The following is a 16,511-nucleotide window of genomic DNA, read 5'->3' on the forward strand; positions in this document are numbered from 1 at the left end:
TTGAATAAATATTAGTAATAGATAATAATAGTAACAATAATTAAAAACGAAAATTCTTGTTTTTATAGATTATTCAAAGATCTATTATTTCATATCCATTTTATCTTTTCAACGTTTTAAAAATATACGTATGTACGTATGTATATGAGAATTCTGTTTCATAGAAATTGTGCTATATATTTATATATGTATATTTAATCTTTTGGTATCAGTTTTTATTAAAACATTTTCTATGTAATACAATAATATATATATATTTTATTTTATATTACAATTTCAGTGTACAGTCGTTGTGTAATAAAGATATTAAATTTTTAAAATTTGAACATATGTATATTAAGTTTTGTATAGCATATAAATTCTGACATTAGTAATATCTATCTTACTAAGCAAAAATCAATATATAACAAATGAAAGTTTTCTTGGTGACCACTATAAACTTGTAAATTATACAATTTATTATAACAAATTGTTTGTAACAACATATAACATCTTCAGTTAAACAGGGATGCAAAAATATAAATTCAAATTGATTTTATCTATTTATAAAATAACTATAAAATATAGTTAAATTATTGTCATAATTTTTTTTATTAATATACTTTTAATATTAGCAACATAATTAAAAATGCAAAGATAAAGAATATTATAAACTTAAATATTTAAAATTATGCTATTGAAGTTATATATGCAATTCTGAATTATGAAAATTCTTGAATGATTATTATAAACTACTTTATTACGTAAATTTATTAACAAATTTAAACATAACAATGAACTAAATGATAAAATATTAAAAATATTACATTATATTATTTGCAATATGTTGGCAAGCATATAACATTGTTTGAAAATACTGCATGTTTTCAATAAAGGTACATAAGGTATGCTAATAATGAAATTTGCATTTAAACATTTCTTATGTAAGAAATTATTAAATTATTAATTTACTAATATTACAATGCTACAAATTCGATATTACTTGTAGTCATATAAAATAATATTATTCTACCATGCATTACATGCAAACATTTGAAGCACATTTGTTTGAACTGTTAATAATTCTTTATTAAATTAATATTCATTTAAATATTTGAAACAAAAATAAAACTAGAATACTTTAATAAAGTTCCAATAATCTAGTTTAATATCACATTGCAGTAAATATTTTATACTAAATATGAATTTTAAAATAATCAAAAAACATGTTAATTTTTAGTAATGAATAAAATACACATATAATAATATTTTAATCAGTGATCATGTTGCAATTTCATTGTCATTTAACTGTTTCTTAACTACCATAATTTTTTAATAATTGCACTCATATATTAATACTAATTTTAATGCTTGTTAACAAAAATTGAGCTGGAATAATTTTTGTATTTTAATAATTGAATTTTGATATGCTATTTATATGTAAGCAAATATTTTATAGTCATGCAGTAATATCGCATTATTGCCAAGTATCAATAGTTCTTCAGTTATTAACATACATATTGTACTAATGTTTCACTTTAAATATTGCAAAAAATTTGATATTTGTATATTTTAATTAATACAAAACTACATAATAAAATACTTTTTACTTTATATTTAACATTACGTTAGTGAAGTTAAAATATAGGATAAAATTATTACAAGATAGATGAATTGTTAATTTCAGTTAGTGTTCAATTTACGCACAGTTTCATCTAGCAATATTTAAAAATTCATAATTTAAAATATATAAATTTCTATGTATATAATATTTTGTGCTACTAAACTTTCAAATCATATTTGTGGATATATATTACTCAGTAATTATGATTTTATAACTATATATTAAGTTAAGTACAATAAAAACAGGCTATGTAATTATTACGTGTTGTTAGTCAATGTAAAATTCATAAGTATGCAAATATATTTTCCTTGTTGTTAAAATAAATTTGTCATAACAGTAATTTGATTGTTAAATTTTAAATACATTTGGAACAATTTCCAAAGTGTTGATTATATTATGTAGCGTATTAAAATAATAACTTGGCACTTTCCTTTGTTTATGTAAATATTTTTAACTATTTATGATCTTGGATTAATATACATATATTTAAATATAATTTCAAATAAATTGATTCGGTTTGTAGCATATGCAATAAAAAGTTATTAAATAGTTTAATAATGTAATATGTGTATATTGTATAGGAAATTGCTCTAAATGTCAGTCTTTATAATAAGATTCGGCCGATTTTGTTTAAATATTAATAATTAATATTCACGAAGGGCCTATTTTGAATAAAACTTTCTATATATTTTCTCTTAACACAATTTTCATATAACTAGTGATTAAAACGGATAACTTCAACAAAAATGTATAAATCTATAACTTTTTAAGCTAATCCCTAATTTGCCTATCTACATTTATAAAATGAAAAAGATACTATTATTTTCATATTTATAGCAATATTCTGTATAATATTTTTACATTCTCTTCAATAACTTTACATAAACATTTTAAATTCTATAATATGATGTATTATGTATAAGTCTAGCAGTGTGTGTATATGTATATCACATATTACTTTATTAAAACCCTGTAAGAAGGAAAGAATATTTTCAATAGTTACTATATTATTAACTGAATTTTAATTTGTGTGTTCAGTCGTCTTACATATTAAACTTTAAACTCCAGATTATTTGTAAGAGATATAATGGCATGTTCTTGTGTAATCGCAGCTAACTCTTTTAGCCACTCGTCTAATACAACTGCACATAACACCACATTTTGTACTGGACTTACTTCATTTGGAGATTCCCAGGACGTTTTTGTATAATACCTAATCGATGAAAAATTTTATAGTATTATTATAATCTTTATAAAAGAAAGTTTGTATAATATTAGTTAAATTTGTAACATATCTTTTTAACAATTTTAACTAGTGAATCTATCAATGATATGATAATAAAATATTTACCGATATCCAGAACCATGTCCAATAGCTTCTAATTGATTTTCAGATATACCAGTTGATTGATTAACAGTATTGTTTAAACTACTTGGACCAGAACTGCCACTTGATCTTCTAAGCATTTGTGTAAAAGATGATGTTAAACTCCATCTCTTATTTTCACCTAAAACGTAATTTGTTTGAATATAATAGAGAAATAATATTTATATATTATTTATATTTGTAAGCAATTATTATACCTACATCGTTTGAACACTTCCGGGAGTGCATGGCAATTATAAGCAATAATATAATATTTATGTATACTTATATATTGCATCAATAAAATATATTAGTGAAGTATAAATAATATTTGAATAATCAGAAAAATTATACCTCTTGAAAATGGTTCCCCACTCAAAGAATTTCTTTTAGTGGATACAGAATGAGCAGCAGCTTCTAATGCATTTTTTCTTGCATTTACTAATTTATCCTCGCGGTTAATTAAAAAGAGTCGTGCTTGTTCGACCAATATATCTATACTATTGTGTTGTGAAAGAAATTGATCTATTTTATGTTTTAAAGATGCAAGTACCTGATGAAAGATGAAGTTTTTTTTTATAATCTTATACACTATTTGTGAATATGTACATAATAAAAATATGTATATAATTACAAACCTGAAAAAGTGATCTAATACTAGGTTGAAATACTAGAGAATGATTTAAGAGAAATGATTGTAACAAAGGCTGTGGATATATTGCTAATCTGCTGATAAGACCAGTTAGGTGTAAATTAACATATAAATTATTACTTGTCATACATTCGAGTTTTCGTAAAAGAACATCCAAAAATATACCGACATTCGGTTGTCCATTAAATACATCTTGACGGTAATTTTCTTTACTTTGTTTATTCGCTGTTAATTCTTCTGGTGCAATTGAACTTGATTCTATGATGCTATGAAGAGATAATATACCTTGTTCTTTGTTTGATTCAATTTCTATTTCGTCGTGTTCGCTTATTCGATCTTCGCTAGGCTCATTATCTGGAGTTGACTGCGATGAACCTTTAAATGCGAAGCTTTCATAGCCGCTACTTTCCCCTAACGATAAAAGTGAATTCATGGTGGTGTTTGAATCGTCATTACTGCTATCAAATTCCTTTTTATCTATTAATGACATTTCTTTAACAGAATCTGATATTCCAATATCTTCGTTTAACAATTCAGCAATATCTGCATCTAATTTTGCTTGTTCTTCTAATGATAACTCTATACCTGTTGCCACAAGGGATTCTATTTTTAACTCTTTCTCTATTGTATTTAAATCCTTCCCATCTAGCAAAGATATGTTAACTAGCATGTTATCTATTGATGAGGTTTCAATAATTTCATTAAAAACCGTTGGTTGCTTTGCTATCTCTAATGATAAAGCTTTATTTGTTTCAATTTTCTTCTGAGATTGATCTAATAATGTATTGTCATCTATTAAAGTAGTCGCACTGCTTGTAGTACTATCTTTTGGTAATTCTCCATTGTATTGATATGACCAAGTAGAACAAGCAATTCGGCAAGCTCTTATTTTTTGTCGAGCGTCACATAAATAAGCATGATAATTTCCATAAAGGCTGTCTGATAATCTGACGCCATAATTTATAGATGCTGGCAATGACTTCAAAGATTCAGATGTAGCATTTGAATATTTTTCATATGTTGTATTGTTAGGTAAAGAATTGAATTGAGAATTTATAGATGCAAATGGCGAGCAACAACTTGGTGTCAAAGACAAAAACTTTTCAGCTGCACGTCCAAAAGGATCTATATCTCTTAATCTTCTACGTTGGGAAAGCATTACATGAGAACAAGGACTTAATGCAGCCAGACATAATTCTAGCATAATGTCTTCACAATTTAAATTAACCAAAGTTTCAAATAGTCCCAATGTTACTATACATAACTAAAACAAGGAATTGAAAAATTTTTATGATCTTTTATTACTTATTATACTTACTAAAAGTTATTAACATTGTCATCTTTTGTAATATGTAATAAAAATAAAATATATACCCGTGACCTAGAAGATATCCTTTGAATAAGGCTATCCAGTATTCTGCATTCATCATAATTATCTTCAAGTAAAAATCTAACAAACGAACGTAAGAGACCAGGTTCAGTTACAGAACGAAGAAATAAATCAAAATAAGCTGTGGCTGCAACTAATTCATCCACTGTTGTCTGTAATATTAGAAAATTACTTACCTATAATTTTGCATATATATATATATATACTTTATCATAATTTAACTAAAAATTAAATAATAATTTTAAACAATTAACGATTAATAATTTTTAAGAACTTTTTAAAATGTGTGTGTCATTAAGAATTTATAATTCATGAATAAGCAATTATTAATAAAACTGCTACAATTCTATTTGATATGTCTAGATTTTAATATTCAAATTTTATTTTGTGGCAAAAGAAGGATATTAGCATTTATAGATAAACATTATCTAAAACACACAAAAACTTCAAAAATAGTTAAACAAACTCACACTAATATTAATTTAAAATAGTTTCAAACTACATATTTTTATTAGGAAAACAAATAAAGCATAAAGCATAAAACATGAAACAAAGACAGAAAACAAAAGCATAAAAAGCATAATATATTTAAATTTGAGAAATTTAATCACTGTAATTTGGAAAATTTATGTATAAAAAATATAAATTTTATGAATAAGATATATTTCAAGTATTTTATGTAAAGTCATTAAACATAAGGTTTTAGGTATACTTTATAATATAATTCATATGGTTTATAAGTCGTTTATAAAAGCTTTATATATTAAATGTTTATTGTAACTATTTGTAAGTATAGAATGTCAGTAAAAGCTTAAGCCTGCACTAATATTATATTATTATTTATATAATAAAAATCACATAATATTAAGAAGGTATTAAAACTTTCTAGAAGTATTAAAACTAATATTAAGAAAATTGAACAAGTTTACTACACTAACTGCAGTGTTTTGTACTAACCCAATGTTCTTGTGCATCTAGCTGTTTTATGGTCAAACCAACAGAATCCTGAGCACCATAAACATGTCACCGGATAGCCACCAACAACCATATCATAACATAAATGATTCGAACTTTATATTAGCATTATTATTAATACTTAATTAGTATTAGGTATTAATATTTACATTTACCATCACCACATTGACAATGTTATATGCATTTAATAACATATCTATATGTACCTATAAGAATCTATTAAACAGGAAATATTAATAAACTTTACGTACAATTCCAATTACCAATTATTATGCATTTAATGTTTTTAAATAACTAAGCAGGATATTAAAATAAGATGAAATAATTGAAATCATTATAAAATTGAGTAAAACCAGGAAAAAGTCATGTCATTAGCATATTTCAATATTTAAAAAAAATTAATTTATGAAAAAGAGAGAGGAAGTATTGTATATATGTATGTTTAATAATAACAATTTACTAACCATATTCTATTTTCAAATAAACAAGTTGCAAGTACCTTCTTTCACCACACATACATGTAAAGTAAGAAAGATATTGCAATGTATTATAAACAAAAAAGGTATGTAATAATTATCTATTATAATCATAAAATAAATACACATATTTAAATTTCTAATATAAGTTTATAAGCCATTTGCAGAATGATGCATTTCATCTAAATTAAAACGTAAGCAGATGTTTTCATTTTAAATAAATAATAAGATATATATGTGTGTATATTATATTCACCTGTAACAAAGCTGGTCCCATTACAGGTACCAAAAAGCCATGATATAAAAATTCAAGTAACTGTTTTTGTACCAAAGGATGTGCAACTTGTGCAACAGCATTACAAAAGTCTAAAGAATTCATTAAGTGCATCAATGCTGGTAAATCATTAACATCATCTGGTGTTAACCGATGCCAATCATCTGTTTCAATATCTAATTTCCTTGGTAACAATGAATATAGCCCGCTTAAACCTGTAGCTAATACCTAATTATTAAATAAATAAAAACTTCATTAGTACTTAGGTACATAACAATATAGCATATGAATACATAATAATTATAAATTATGTTTATGTGAAACTTGTCGCAATTAGTACTATCTCTTATTAGTCATTATTTTCTTTTTTTACATAAATTTAATTTATTACAAAGATTACATACAGGACATATATTAGAATGATCAGCAATGTAGACGCCAACTTCATCATTTTTTTTTGAGAGAGACATACAGAGCAACATGGAATCACGTGCTTGTTGTCCTACTCCACCTTCTCTGTGCACATATGGTATCAGTAATGTAAAAATAATAAATCTAGAAAAATTAACGTATATCATTAAATATACATTATGCAATATACGCATAATGTTGTGTAGAAATATGTTTGAAATATTCTACTAACTTGTTTTTTCCTATTGCTGTTGGATGAAAAAATAAGTCAAGTAATGCCATGTTTTGCATCAAAGCAACACATAATTGATTTAATAACACTACTAATTTTTCTTCTACTTCTAATGGCATAATATCATTTGCACAATCTTCAAGTAATCGTAACAATGGTCTGGCAACTGGTTCATGGGCAAGAAGAGTACCACTATGTGATACTAAAAGTTCATATAGTTTTAATTGCTCTAAACGAACAGCATTATTAAATCTGCAAAATTACATACGATACAACATACAATACATATATTATAACATACAATATTATTTGTATATTAAATAATGTGAAAACACAAATTTTTATCATTTTTAATCAAAGGACTTCTACCTTCCACTATGTTTATTCCAATCGTAAAGTTTAACAAGGAGGTTTTCACTTAATAAATGCTCCAAACAAGGAGAGTGTGTTGCTGTTGTAGATTGTCGATAGTTATTGTAAAAGTTAAAATCACGTAATTCTAAAACTAAAAGAGTTACCATCTGATCTACATGATTAACAACTCCAAGAACATCATCTTGATTACATATTCCTTTCGGCGGCTGTACAAATATAATAAAAAACTTAATTACAATCCTTTCTAATTTATTATCATAATATCAAAAAGCGGAAAATACTACAGTTACAAAAATCGTTTGAAAAACTTTCCAATCTTTACTTTTTTTTACTATAAATGCTATGCTTTAAAAATTGAACTTACAGATGTGCGTAAAATGATTTCGTACGCTTGTTGCCAATGTTTACAAAAACTGTCATAGCATGCTGACGGGTCAGCATCTTTTGGCGGAGAATCTCTTGAACGTTGCTTAGTGAAACTAGTTCTCAAGGGGCTACTTCGTAACCAGCTCATTTTTTCGGTCTATATTTTATTTACTTCCACGTTCATCAGAAACCTGATTTCACGCATCCTTTCTCTTCGAAATCTCTCATATTACTAACTGGCATAAAAATAAAGTATTCGTCTATCTTCCTCAGTTTCGACTAACCAAGTTTTTCTGTCAAAATTGTCCTACTTATTGAGATAATCGCCCATCTACGCAGCAAGGACACAGTGATAATACAAACTGCATATTTATTGTGCGACTTGCGCATTACAAATACTTTGCTAACGCGTGTCAGCGTTATATTATGTCAAATATTTTGTATGTTTGATAACCAGCAACTAATCACTCCTGTATTATTATGTTAGCCCATTAAGAAATCGCCATATTTATTCAACTAAGGTTTAGAGATTAATTTTAACTTTTTTTCATTTTTCCTATTTTTCCACATTCATTTGAGGTACGTCCATGTTTATACTTCGCAATGCAATGCGTTTTGTCCAGTTTGCATTTTAGAACCATTTCGAAAATTTGTATTATATAAAAAGAAATCAGGAATCTTTATGTATCTCCCCAAGATAGTGATTTTCATTATAAAATCTTATAAAATATAATAAAAAAATTCTATTCGACTTATATATTATACAACGATTAAAATATAGATATTAATTAAAATAAAATGATGTACTTACATATTTAAGCTTTATTAAGTATAAAGAATTAAACCTCGAACATAGTACTATGATAGATGTGTGTAAATAAATATATGTAAATAAGGTATTGTTTAATTTAACCAAAGAAGATAGTATATTCATTTTACATTATGACAAAGAAATGCAATATATTAATATTCACAGTTTCTACTCTGTATTAGAATGATATATGGTCAATTTAATGTTATAGCTGTTAATGTTAATATGCATAGAATCTGGATATATTAAAAAATATGAAAATAATTAAAGTATGAAGTAAAATATGAAATTAATTTTATTAAAAAGAAACAAAAATTCTCGAAAATTTAAAAAACAATATGGTCACATAACTATATCACAATCACAATGAAAACCGTAGGCATTGTATATTTAAAAGATTAACAGTTTTATGACTTAAAAAGCTTTAATTTTATTATCTCCGATATAAAGGAATAAAACTGAAAAATAAACGAGATGTTAGAATTATTTTGTTAATTATTCTATAGTTAGCATGTTACTTAAATTTAACTGTTTTTGTACGTTAATTGTAACTTAACCTCAATCTTTTATTCTGTTTCAGTACTGAATAACTTTATGTCTGTCTTATTTGTAAGGAATATTGCTAAGTATATCGTCAGAAATGTCCAAGTTTCTATTTAAATCAATTAGATTGTTTTTAATTAAGAATAATAGTAACGTAAATCAGTATGTTCAAAATTTTAGCAAAAGTTGTATGGATGATGCAGATGGGAAGGAAAAGAAAAGAAAGACTCAAAGGATTCCCAAAATTACACTTATACATACAGATAAATCTATTTCTGTTATTTCATTAGAGGACGCAGAAAAATTAGCTAAAAGGCGAAATCTTGGGTTAATACATGTATCAAATACATCTAAAAGTGGTAGAAGTGTTTATGAACTTAAAAATTCTTCAAAGATTGGCAAGATTACAAGCAATGTAGCAGAAACACATAAAAATGAACAGAAGATAAAGTCTGCTAAGCTATTTACTATAAAACAGAATATTATGGATTATGATTTAAATGTAAAAATTAGTAATATTAACAAAACTTTAAAAAGAAATTATAAGGCTAAAATATTTTTTTCCCACCCTAAGGGGCTTCAAGTAAGGAAAGCATTAATTGCAACTATCTTTGTTGTTTATAAGAGCTTGTATTCAAAATATTTGAATTATTAATAATAAGTTAAATTGTATTAATTTAAAAAATTAATTGGTATTCGGCTTTAGTACAATATCATTAATTTTATAGGAAGAGGTGATAGAAGAAGTGAAACAAAAGATACAGGGAATTATCTCAGGAACACAGAAGAGAAAAGATAGTACTATACTTGTATATACTCCTTTATTAAAAGATGAAAATATTTCTTCAAAGGAAGATGTTAATGATAAGTAATGTACCGAAAAAGTGGGAAAATTAATAAAAACCTTCATAATTTTATATGACAGTATATTCTAATAAATGATAAATTAAAAATTATTGTATCATATATGGATTTGTCTTGTAAAATTGTGTAACATAAATGAATATTATGTACATAGGACAAGTTAAAATATATAATATAGTAATTCTCAATTATGCAGTTCAAAGTATTGGACAACAAAATGGACAATAAATTTATGTATAGAATTAGAATATTTTACATTTTTAATACTAAAATGAGATTCAAAACAACTGATTTTCAAATCAAAGTGGTTTCTTACATATATATATTACACTATATATTATATATATAGTAAAACATACTGTAACAGTACTTAACTATTCAATAAAATAAAATATTATGCTTATAGTAAAATGTATTATTAACATCATAATTATACTGCCTAAGAAACCAGAACTTTCTCGAATTTAGGATATTTATTAGGTGATCCTTTTAGATTATACAGAGAGTCTCATTTCAAATACGAATCCAGAAGAAGAAGAAAGCGGGATTGTTTTGTCACTTTCAGTATTTTAAGAACACGAGTTTTTGCAAGAATTTGATTAAAAGTGATGAAAACTATATCGATATCTTATCTCACTTATATTAATATCATATCGATATAAAAGTTATTAAATTTAGTAGTTTTAAATGATTGGGTATTATCATTGAACTTTAGGAAGATATACACGGTATTTTGCCGCCAAACGGCTATTGCTTGCCTAACTCGTCGATATCGCAGCTATATGTAATCGTATCGGTACATAATATTGTCTGAGAAGTTCTTTATAATTTTGCTATTATATAGTGTCTAAGAATACATACATATATGAAAAAAATCGAACATTTTGCGTATAAAAAGTGAATTCATCGGATCAGTGCAAGCAAATGAGCAATGGCGCCATGGGGTGGAAAATCGTGTGTTTCGTCGCAACAAAAACTTGCACTTTTTAAAAGTTTGAAGGCGACATAGCAATTCTACTTCCGAATTCGTTTTAAAATAGAATAGTTTGATCATCTAGTGGATATGGCAGATCATAATTCAGTGTTGAACAATGTTATTAATATATTGGTAACTATATTCATATTATATAGGAGAGAACAGTTTTGAATTTCATTTAATACTACATTATATACATGTCGGAGTGTCATCGGGTGTAAGGTTGGGGGCGGCCGAGGTATTTCCTCGGGAATTAGCCATGGATGCGGTACGACACGGGTGCGATTTATTGTGATAAGGTGGTTGTTACACTCAGCGCGGTTACTCACGACGATTAGGTACTCCCGACGCAAATGACGATGGCTCCAGATTTGTTGACGAATCCACGGCACACGGGATGGCAAGTATCAGTGTAATAATCGGGTCGGGTAACTTCTCGATAACTCGGTCCGCACTTCGTACAGCGACTCACTAACAAACGCTCTCTCCATCCTAATGAGACTGTCCTTATATATTCCTGTCCCCACTTCTGGGGTTAATCCTTGTTTTTAAGGAGAGTCATATAATCATTCCGTACCTCTGTCAGGTACGCGTCCCTCCCGTGCCCGTGGCTACGTCCAGTGACCCGTTAGGTCACCCTAAACCCGAACCCGTCGTCATAAAGCCCGGTTGGAACATTAAAAGTTATTTTCTTATTTTTATTGCTTAAACATACAAATCTTGATTATGGTATTGGGGGTGTTCCCAGCATTCCCGACGGCAATCCCGCTGTCCTTCCATCTCCGACATATATATAGTATCATTAGTATCATTATTGTCAGATATACATTGTAAGTGAATATAGTAACTTGACTGTGTCTTGTTTAATAATGACTTATTACTATCTAGCGATATGTGACATATATACTCTTATCCTTAAGATTAATTACAGTATGCTAAGATGAGAAAGAAAGGAAAAGATTACGATTAACAAATTGTGTAAAATCAATAAAAATTGACTAACTACTACGATTATTTGAAATATAAATATTATGTATTACATTTACTTTACTTGGAAATAATATTGGATTAAGCTTTTGAATAATAGCATATATGTAAAAATTATTATTACACTCCTCATTTATAAATATTTTCTCCATGTTGATAGTATTTGCCCAATTAGTTTTACTTACATCTTAAACATATAATTTTAATAAACACTAATTGAAATTTTCGACCTTAAACTGAGATCTATATTTTCTTAAATATTATATGATAAATGCCACAAATATATATTTTATAATAATACTTGTACAGATAAACATATTTATTGCTACTATACATAGATTGGCTTTTAAAATATTTGAAAAACGGTACATTTTTTAATAATAATTTAAATATCGATTTACTACATATTTTTTCGCATAAATTGTATTTTTTCTTTTTGTATTTGTTTTTTTGAACATATTTTTTATGAATAATTGGAATGCGGTTTTTTTGACTGAAAGAATTACTTACTATATGTAAACTCATATGCAATATATGTGTAATTATATATTACAATTACTCATATCACATATGCATAATATATGAAGTATTCCATATATGTAGTTTATAGCGATTTGTTATTATTTTTCAATATTGAATAACTGAAAAGAATTAAAACAAAAGGTAGACAAGAATTGTAGCACGATATTTTGTGCGTTGTATTACAATAATTTGATTTTAAAATTTATCATAAATATTTTCTATTTATCAATAAATAAAGGAATTTTTTCAATGCATATTTGATTTACTGCTAATTCATATATACCTTCCAACATGTTTATCAGAATATAATTTCGGTTTTGAACACTTTTTTATTTTAAATCTTGCAATAAAAGCGATAAAAAATTAAACAAATTCGATTTTAAAATATTATGTATCAATGCATCAAGCATCCTCAAAACTAATATTGTAACATATAATATAATCAGGTGATATCTAATAGGTATTGATTGTCAGTTCTTATTTATAGTACCATAAATTTTTGGAAAATATATCACGTCAAGAGATTGTAATATTTTATTATGTATTATAATTGCAAAAACTCTATTTCATGTCAAATCTCTATTATGCTTGATTTAATGATACATAAATAAAATTTCAGATTCAAATGCATTTAAAGACAAAGAAATAAAATAAAAAATGGATATGTAAAAAGTATGGATGAACATTATTATGGACATTTCCCTGTATAACATTTTCTGTACTCTACCAGAGAAGGGCAAAGTTTGCCTCTTGGACCGAAAGGTTGAACTTTGACCATTCTTGTCCTGTGTTGTGCTGTTTCTCCACAAGTGGCTGTACAACGTGACCATCTAGACCACTGTGTCGTTTTACAGTCAACTGAAACTAATTTCATCAATAATCGCATTAAGATTTAAACATTTTCTCAGAGATAGTAGTTGTGTCTGGTAACCGTATCATTAATTCTACGACCTTAACAATGGAATATTAAAAAAATATGTTTATTAATCAAAACTCACTTTGATTTTCTTCTACCTTCAAACTTTGGTCACGGTATATACGTCGCCTTGGAACATCAGCTTGCAAGGCTACGGATTTTACTTTTATTTAAACAGTTTCTGTAGTTAGTACATGTTAAATTAGATTAAATTATTTTATCTTCATTGTACTTACAACAGGATGGATCTTTACGACATTTTCTTTTACGATGTAATTTTGTTGGACATCGTTTACCTTTACCTCTATGTGGTACCTGTATTATTCAAATTAAACGAAGTTACGTACGCTTTTGAAACTGTTGGAGATGGAAAACATTGATTTGTACGAATTTTTCATCGAATAAAGTAAAAAGAACATTTAACTTTCATTTTCCTTCTGATTATAAAAATTTATTTACCTTAATTTCTCTTGTACTATTTTTATATCCACGACATCCTGCACACTTAGACCAACTACTCCATTCGGATACCTGACAGTCGACATCTTCCGCGTTATAAGACGATTTCATTTGACTGTCTGCTTCTATACCTCTGAACTTTAATTTCTCTGCAAGTAGATATTGCATATTGTTTACTACATTGCAAAAAACATTTATAAACCAAGCAGGTTAAACGTAGAATGTCACTAAATTGCGTTAATGTTTATACTGATAATAAGCGAGCAATTAACTGCTTAACAACATATCGAGCAAAAAATATTGAATTTCAATCAAATTACGCAACATAATTATGGCTTTCTTTTTTTTGTTGATAATATTCGAAATTGGGGCCAAAGGGATTCGTAATTCGATTTGCAAGACGAAGTAATGCAATTTGTTAGGTAGCATCACCATGGTGTGCTCGCTTTGTCTTCGTACTGCGTTGCCCCTGTGCAGGTATGTGATAGCTGAGAACGCTGCTGAGGGATACCTTATAGTTTTTCGCCATAGTCGATAAGTTAGTCCTTAAATCTTCTATATTTTTTTGATAAGCAAGCGTGCACAGAATAATAATGGAGATTTTGTTAAAAAACGTAAGCCACAAAACTTGAATTATTAAATTTGCTATATTCGATAATCATCAGAAGCTCTAAACGAGTTCGTTCGAACAGTACATATAGTTTTCTTTCCTTAAAGGAACTAAAAATCAATGAATTTTGTTAGAGTTGAGTTATTGTTACTTTTATGATACAAAAGTATGTCAATAGTATCAAAATTACTTTATCTTATCATCCGAACAACTTTTACTTCCATCGTCGATGCATTTTTGAATAAAAAAAGATGTAGGAGATGGCTGAATTACGAAGGGAAACTTACTCTGATAGCTATCGCAAACTTTTTTGCAATCTTGTTCAGTTGGAAAATTATTTTCATTTCCATCGCAGCCGGAATACTTGAACGATTTACATCCCTTCTCTTTGTCGAAATACCAACGAATGATGTTGCCGTTGCATCGTCCTTCTTCCTTCGGTTTCTTGCAAAATTCTGCAATCAGTCCAACATTCTCTTAACAATTTTCTGTTTCTTTATTTTTGAAATCATTTTTATTACGATTTACCCTTTAATCTTTTCTCGCTAGCTTCTTCTATAAATAACGAAAATTTGCATGATTAATTGCTTCTCTTTGTTTCTGTTTTACGCGCTTCTGCTGCTTGTGTTGCTTCGATTTACAATTTGTATCTTTGTTTATAAAAATGCCGCATGCCATGAAAGTGTAAAGGGAAAATTTGATACAGTTCTGTGAGAATTAAGAGGGTTTTATATCTTGGTTTTTCCTTTCAACAAGCGAAGCTTTGTAATTGTCGAGAAAATAAGTTACGTTCTAATCCGTTCTTGGGTCTTGTTATTGGGAAATTATAAGAACATCCTATACTAGGCATCTACGAGATTTTTCGAAATATTTTAAAATATCAACGAGTTAAATATTAGAGGACTTACATTCTACAGCGATATGTATTAATAGGATATCATTAGACTTTTAGCGTCTCTCAAAGCTAATATAGAATGAACGCGCAAAGATTTGTATCGATTTTGTCATGTATGAAAATTGATTTTGCTCCTGGTTAGAATAGAAAATCGTTCAGTCTTACCTTCTGCCTCTTCTTTCGTGAAGTTACATGATGCAATCTTAGCTTGACAAGGAACCGCCTCGTGCCTACATTCTGTAGGATCCACGTCATCATGGCGTTTCCAATTCTCATGGGTCATTCTAAATCTCGTTTGGGTACCGCTACCGCAGCTAGAACTGCAGGGTGACCACAGGGACCATTGCATGTAACGCTCTTCGATGCATTTCTAATTAGAAAATCAATACCATGGATGAATTAGATCTTTGATTCAATTACTAAGATTTCTGTCATTTAACCATGTAGACTTATTTAACTTTCTTCGTAAATCTCATGGTTCAAAAGATTTTGACATCCCAGTAATTAATTGAATTTGATTTTTAAATATGCCCATTAACAAACAATTCTAATCTTTTATGTTCTATTAATTCTTAATAGAAAAAGTTCTAGAAATAAAACTTAATTTATTATTAGCATCTAAAATCCTTTTTTTAAACTGTTACGGCGAAAGAAGAAAAAGCTAGTCACTTTGTAACATCAAGAAAGAACGTATGTATAAACTAGATGGTGTCGCATATAGTGAACGTTAGTCGATTGCATTTATTAAAAGTCGAATGTCAGTGCGTAACCATAATTCTATATGCGTGACAAAGTACATTTAACAAAT

General features: G+C 27.4%; 3 protein-coding genes across 22 annotated transcripts in view; 1 reads left to right on the plus strand and 2 right to left on the minus strand.

The window, feature by feature from the left end:
• Window positions 1-226: 226 nt before the first annotated feature.
• On the minus strand, window positions 227-8,276 carry LOC126873966 (FHIP family protein AAEL005291-like). Of its 4 annotated transcripts, XM_050635433.1 has the most exons (14): window positions 8,119-8,202; window positions 7,898-7,960; window positions 7,749-7,830; window positions 7,380-7,631; window positions 7,141-7,291; window positions 6,719-6,964; window positions 5,969-6,016; window positions 4,996-5,163; window positions 3,608-4,885; window positions 3,324-3,522; window positions 3,192-3,203; window positions 2,955-3,111; window positions 2,651-2,816; window positions 227-2,573 (listed from the first exon to the last, which is right to left on the minus strand). In XM_050635433.1, the coding sequence occupies exons 4-13, from the start codon at window positions 7,496-7,498 to the stop codon at window positions 2,654-2,656; spliced, it is 2,541 nt and encodes an 846-aa protein (XP_050491390.1). In that variant the 5' UTR covers window positions 7,499-7,631; window positions 7,749-7,830; window positions 7,898-7,960; window positions 8,119-8,202; the 3' UTR covers window positions 227-2,573; window positions 2,651-2,653. The 4 variants fall into 4 exon arrangements, with proteins under 4 accessions (XP_050491390.1, XP_050491387.1, XP_050491389.1 ...); XM_050635430.1 differs by having other exon boundaries at window positions 7,749-7,960; window positions 8,119-8,276; XM_050635432.1 differs by lacking the exon at window positions 5,969-6,016 and having other exon boundaries at window positions 7,749-7,960; window positions 8,119-8,276.
• A 288-nt stretch (window positions 8,277-8,564) lies between these two features.
• On the plus strand, window positions 8,565-10,391 carry LOC126873990 (uncharacterized). Of its 10 annotated transcripts, none has more exons than XM_050635504.1 (4): window positions 8,565-8,699; window positions 9,512-9,557; window positions 9,655-10,057; window positions 10,203-10,391. In XM_050635504.1, exons 2-4 carry the CDS (start codon window positions 9,526-9,528, stop codon window positions 10,344-10,346), a joined length of 579 nt encoding a protein of 192 aa, XP_050491461.1. In that variant the 5' UTR covers window positions 8,565-8,699; window positions 9,512-9,525; the 3' UTR covers window positions 10,347-10,391. The 10 variants fall into 10 exon arrangements, with proteins under 10 accessions (XP_050491461.1, XP_050491456.1, XP_050491460.1 ...); XM_050635503.1 differs by lacking the exon at window positions 8,565-8,699 and adding an exon at window positions 9,096-9,200; XM_050635501.1 differs by lacking the exon at window positions 8,565-8,699 and adding an exon at window positions 9,137-9,436.
• The window catches only part of LOC126873969 (spondin-1), a 30,048-nt gene continuing 23,920 nt past the window's right edge, over window positions 10,384-16,511 (minus strand). For 5 of the 8 annotated variants that reach the window (XM_050635436.1, XM_050635439.1, XM_050635442.1 and 2 more), the window contains 7 exons: window positions 15,869-16,073; window positions 15,096-15,263; window positions 14,631-14,753; window positions 14,199-14,347; window positions 13,976-14,054; window positions 13,822-13,902; window positions 10,384-13,687 (listed from right to left, as the gene is read on the minus strand). In XM_050635436.1, coding sequence (XP_050491393.1) covers window positions 13,512-13,687; window positions 13,822-13,902; window positions 13,976-14,054; window positions 14,199-14,347; window positions 14,631-14,753; window positions 15,096-15,263; window positions 15,869-16,073 — 981 coding nt within the window. In that variant the 3' untranslated portion in view covers window positions 10,384-13,511. Of the gene's footprint in view, window positions 13,688-13,821; window positions 13,903-13,975; window positions 14,055-14,198; window positions 14,348-14,630; window positions 14,754-15,095; window positions 15,264-15,868; window positions 16,074-16,511 lie in introns of those variants that run through there. The other 3 variants (XM_050635437.1, XM_050635440.1, XM_050635445.1) reach the window with 3 other exon arrangements.

The sequence above is a fragment of the Bombus huntii genome, chromosome 15 (genome assembly GCF_024542735.1).
Source record: "Bombus huntii isolate Logan2020A chromosome 15, iyBomHunt1.1, whole genome shotgun sequence".
Classification (NCBI taxonomy): Eukaryota; Metazoa; Arthropoda; class Insecta; order Hymenoptera; family Apidae; genus Bombus; species Bombus huntii.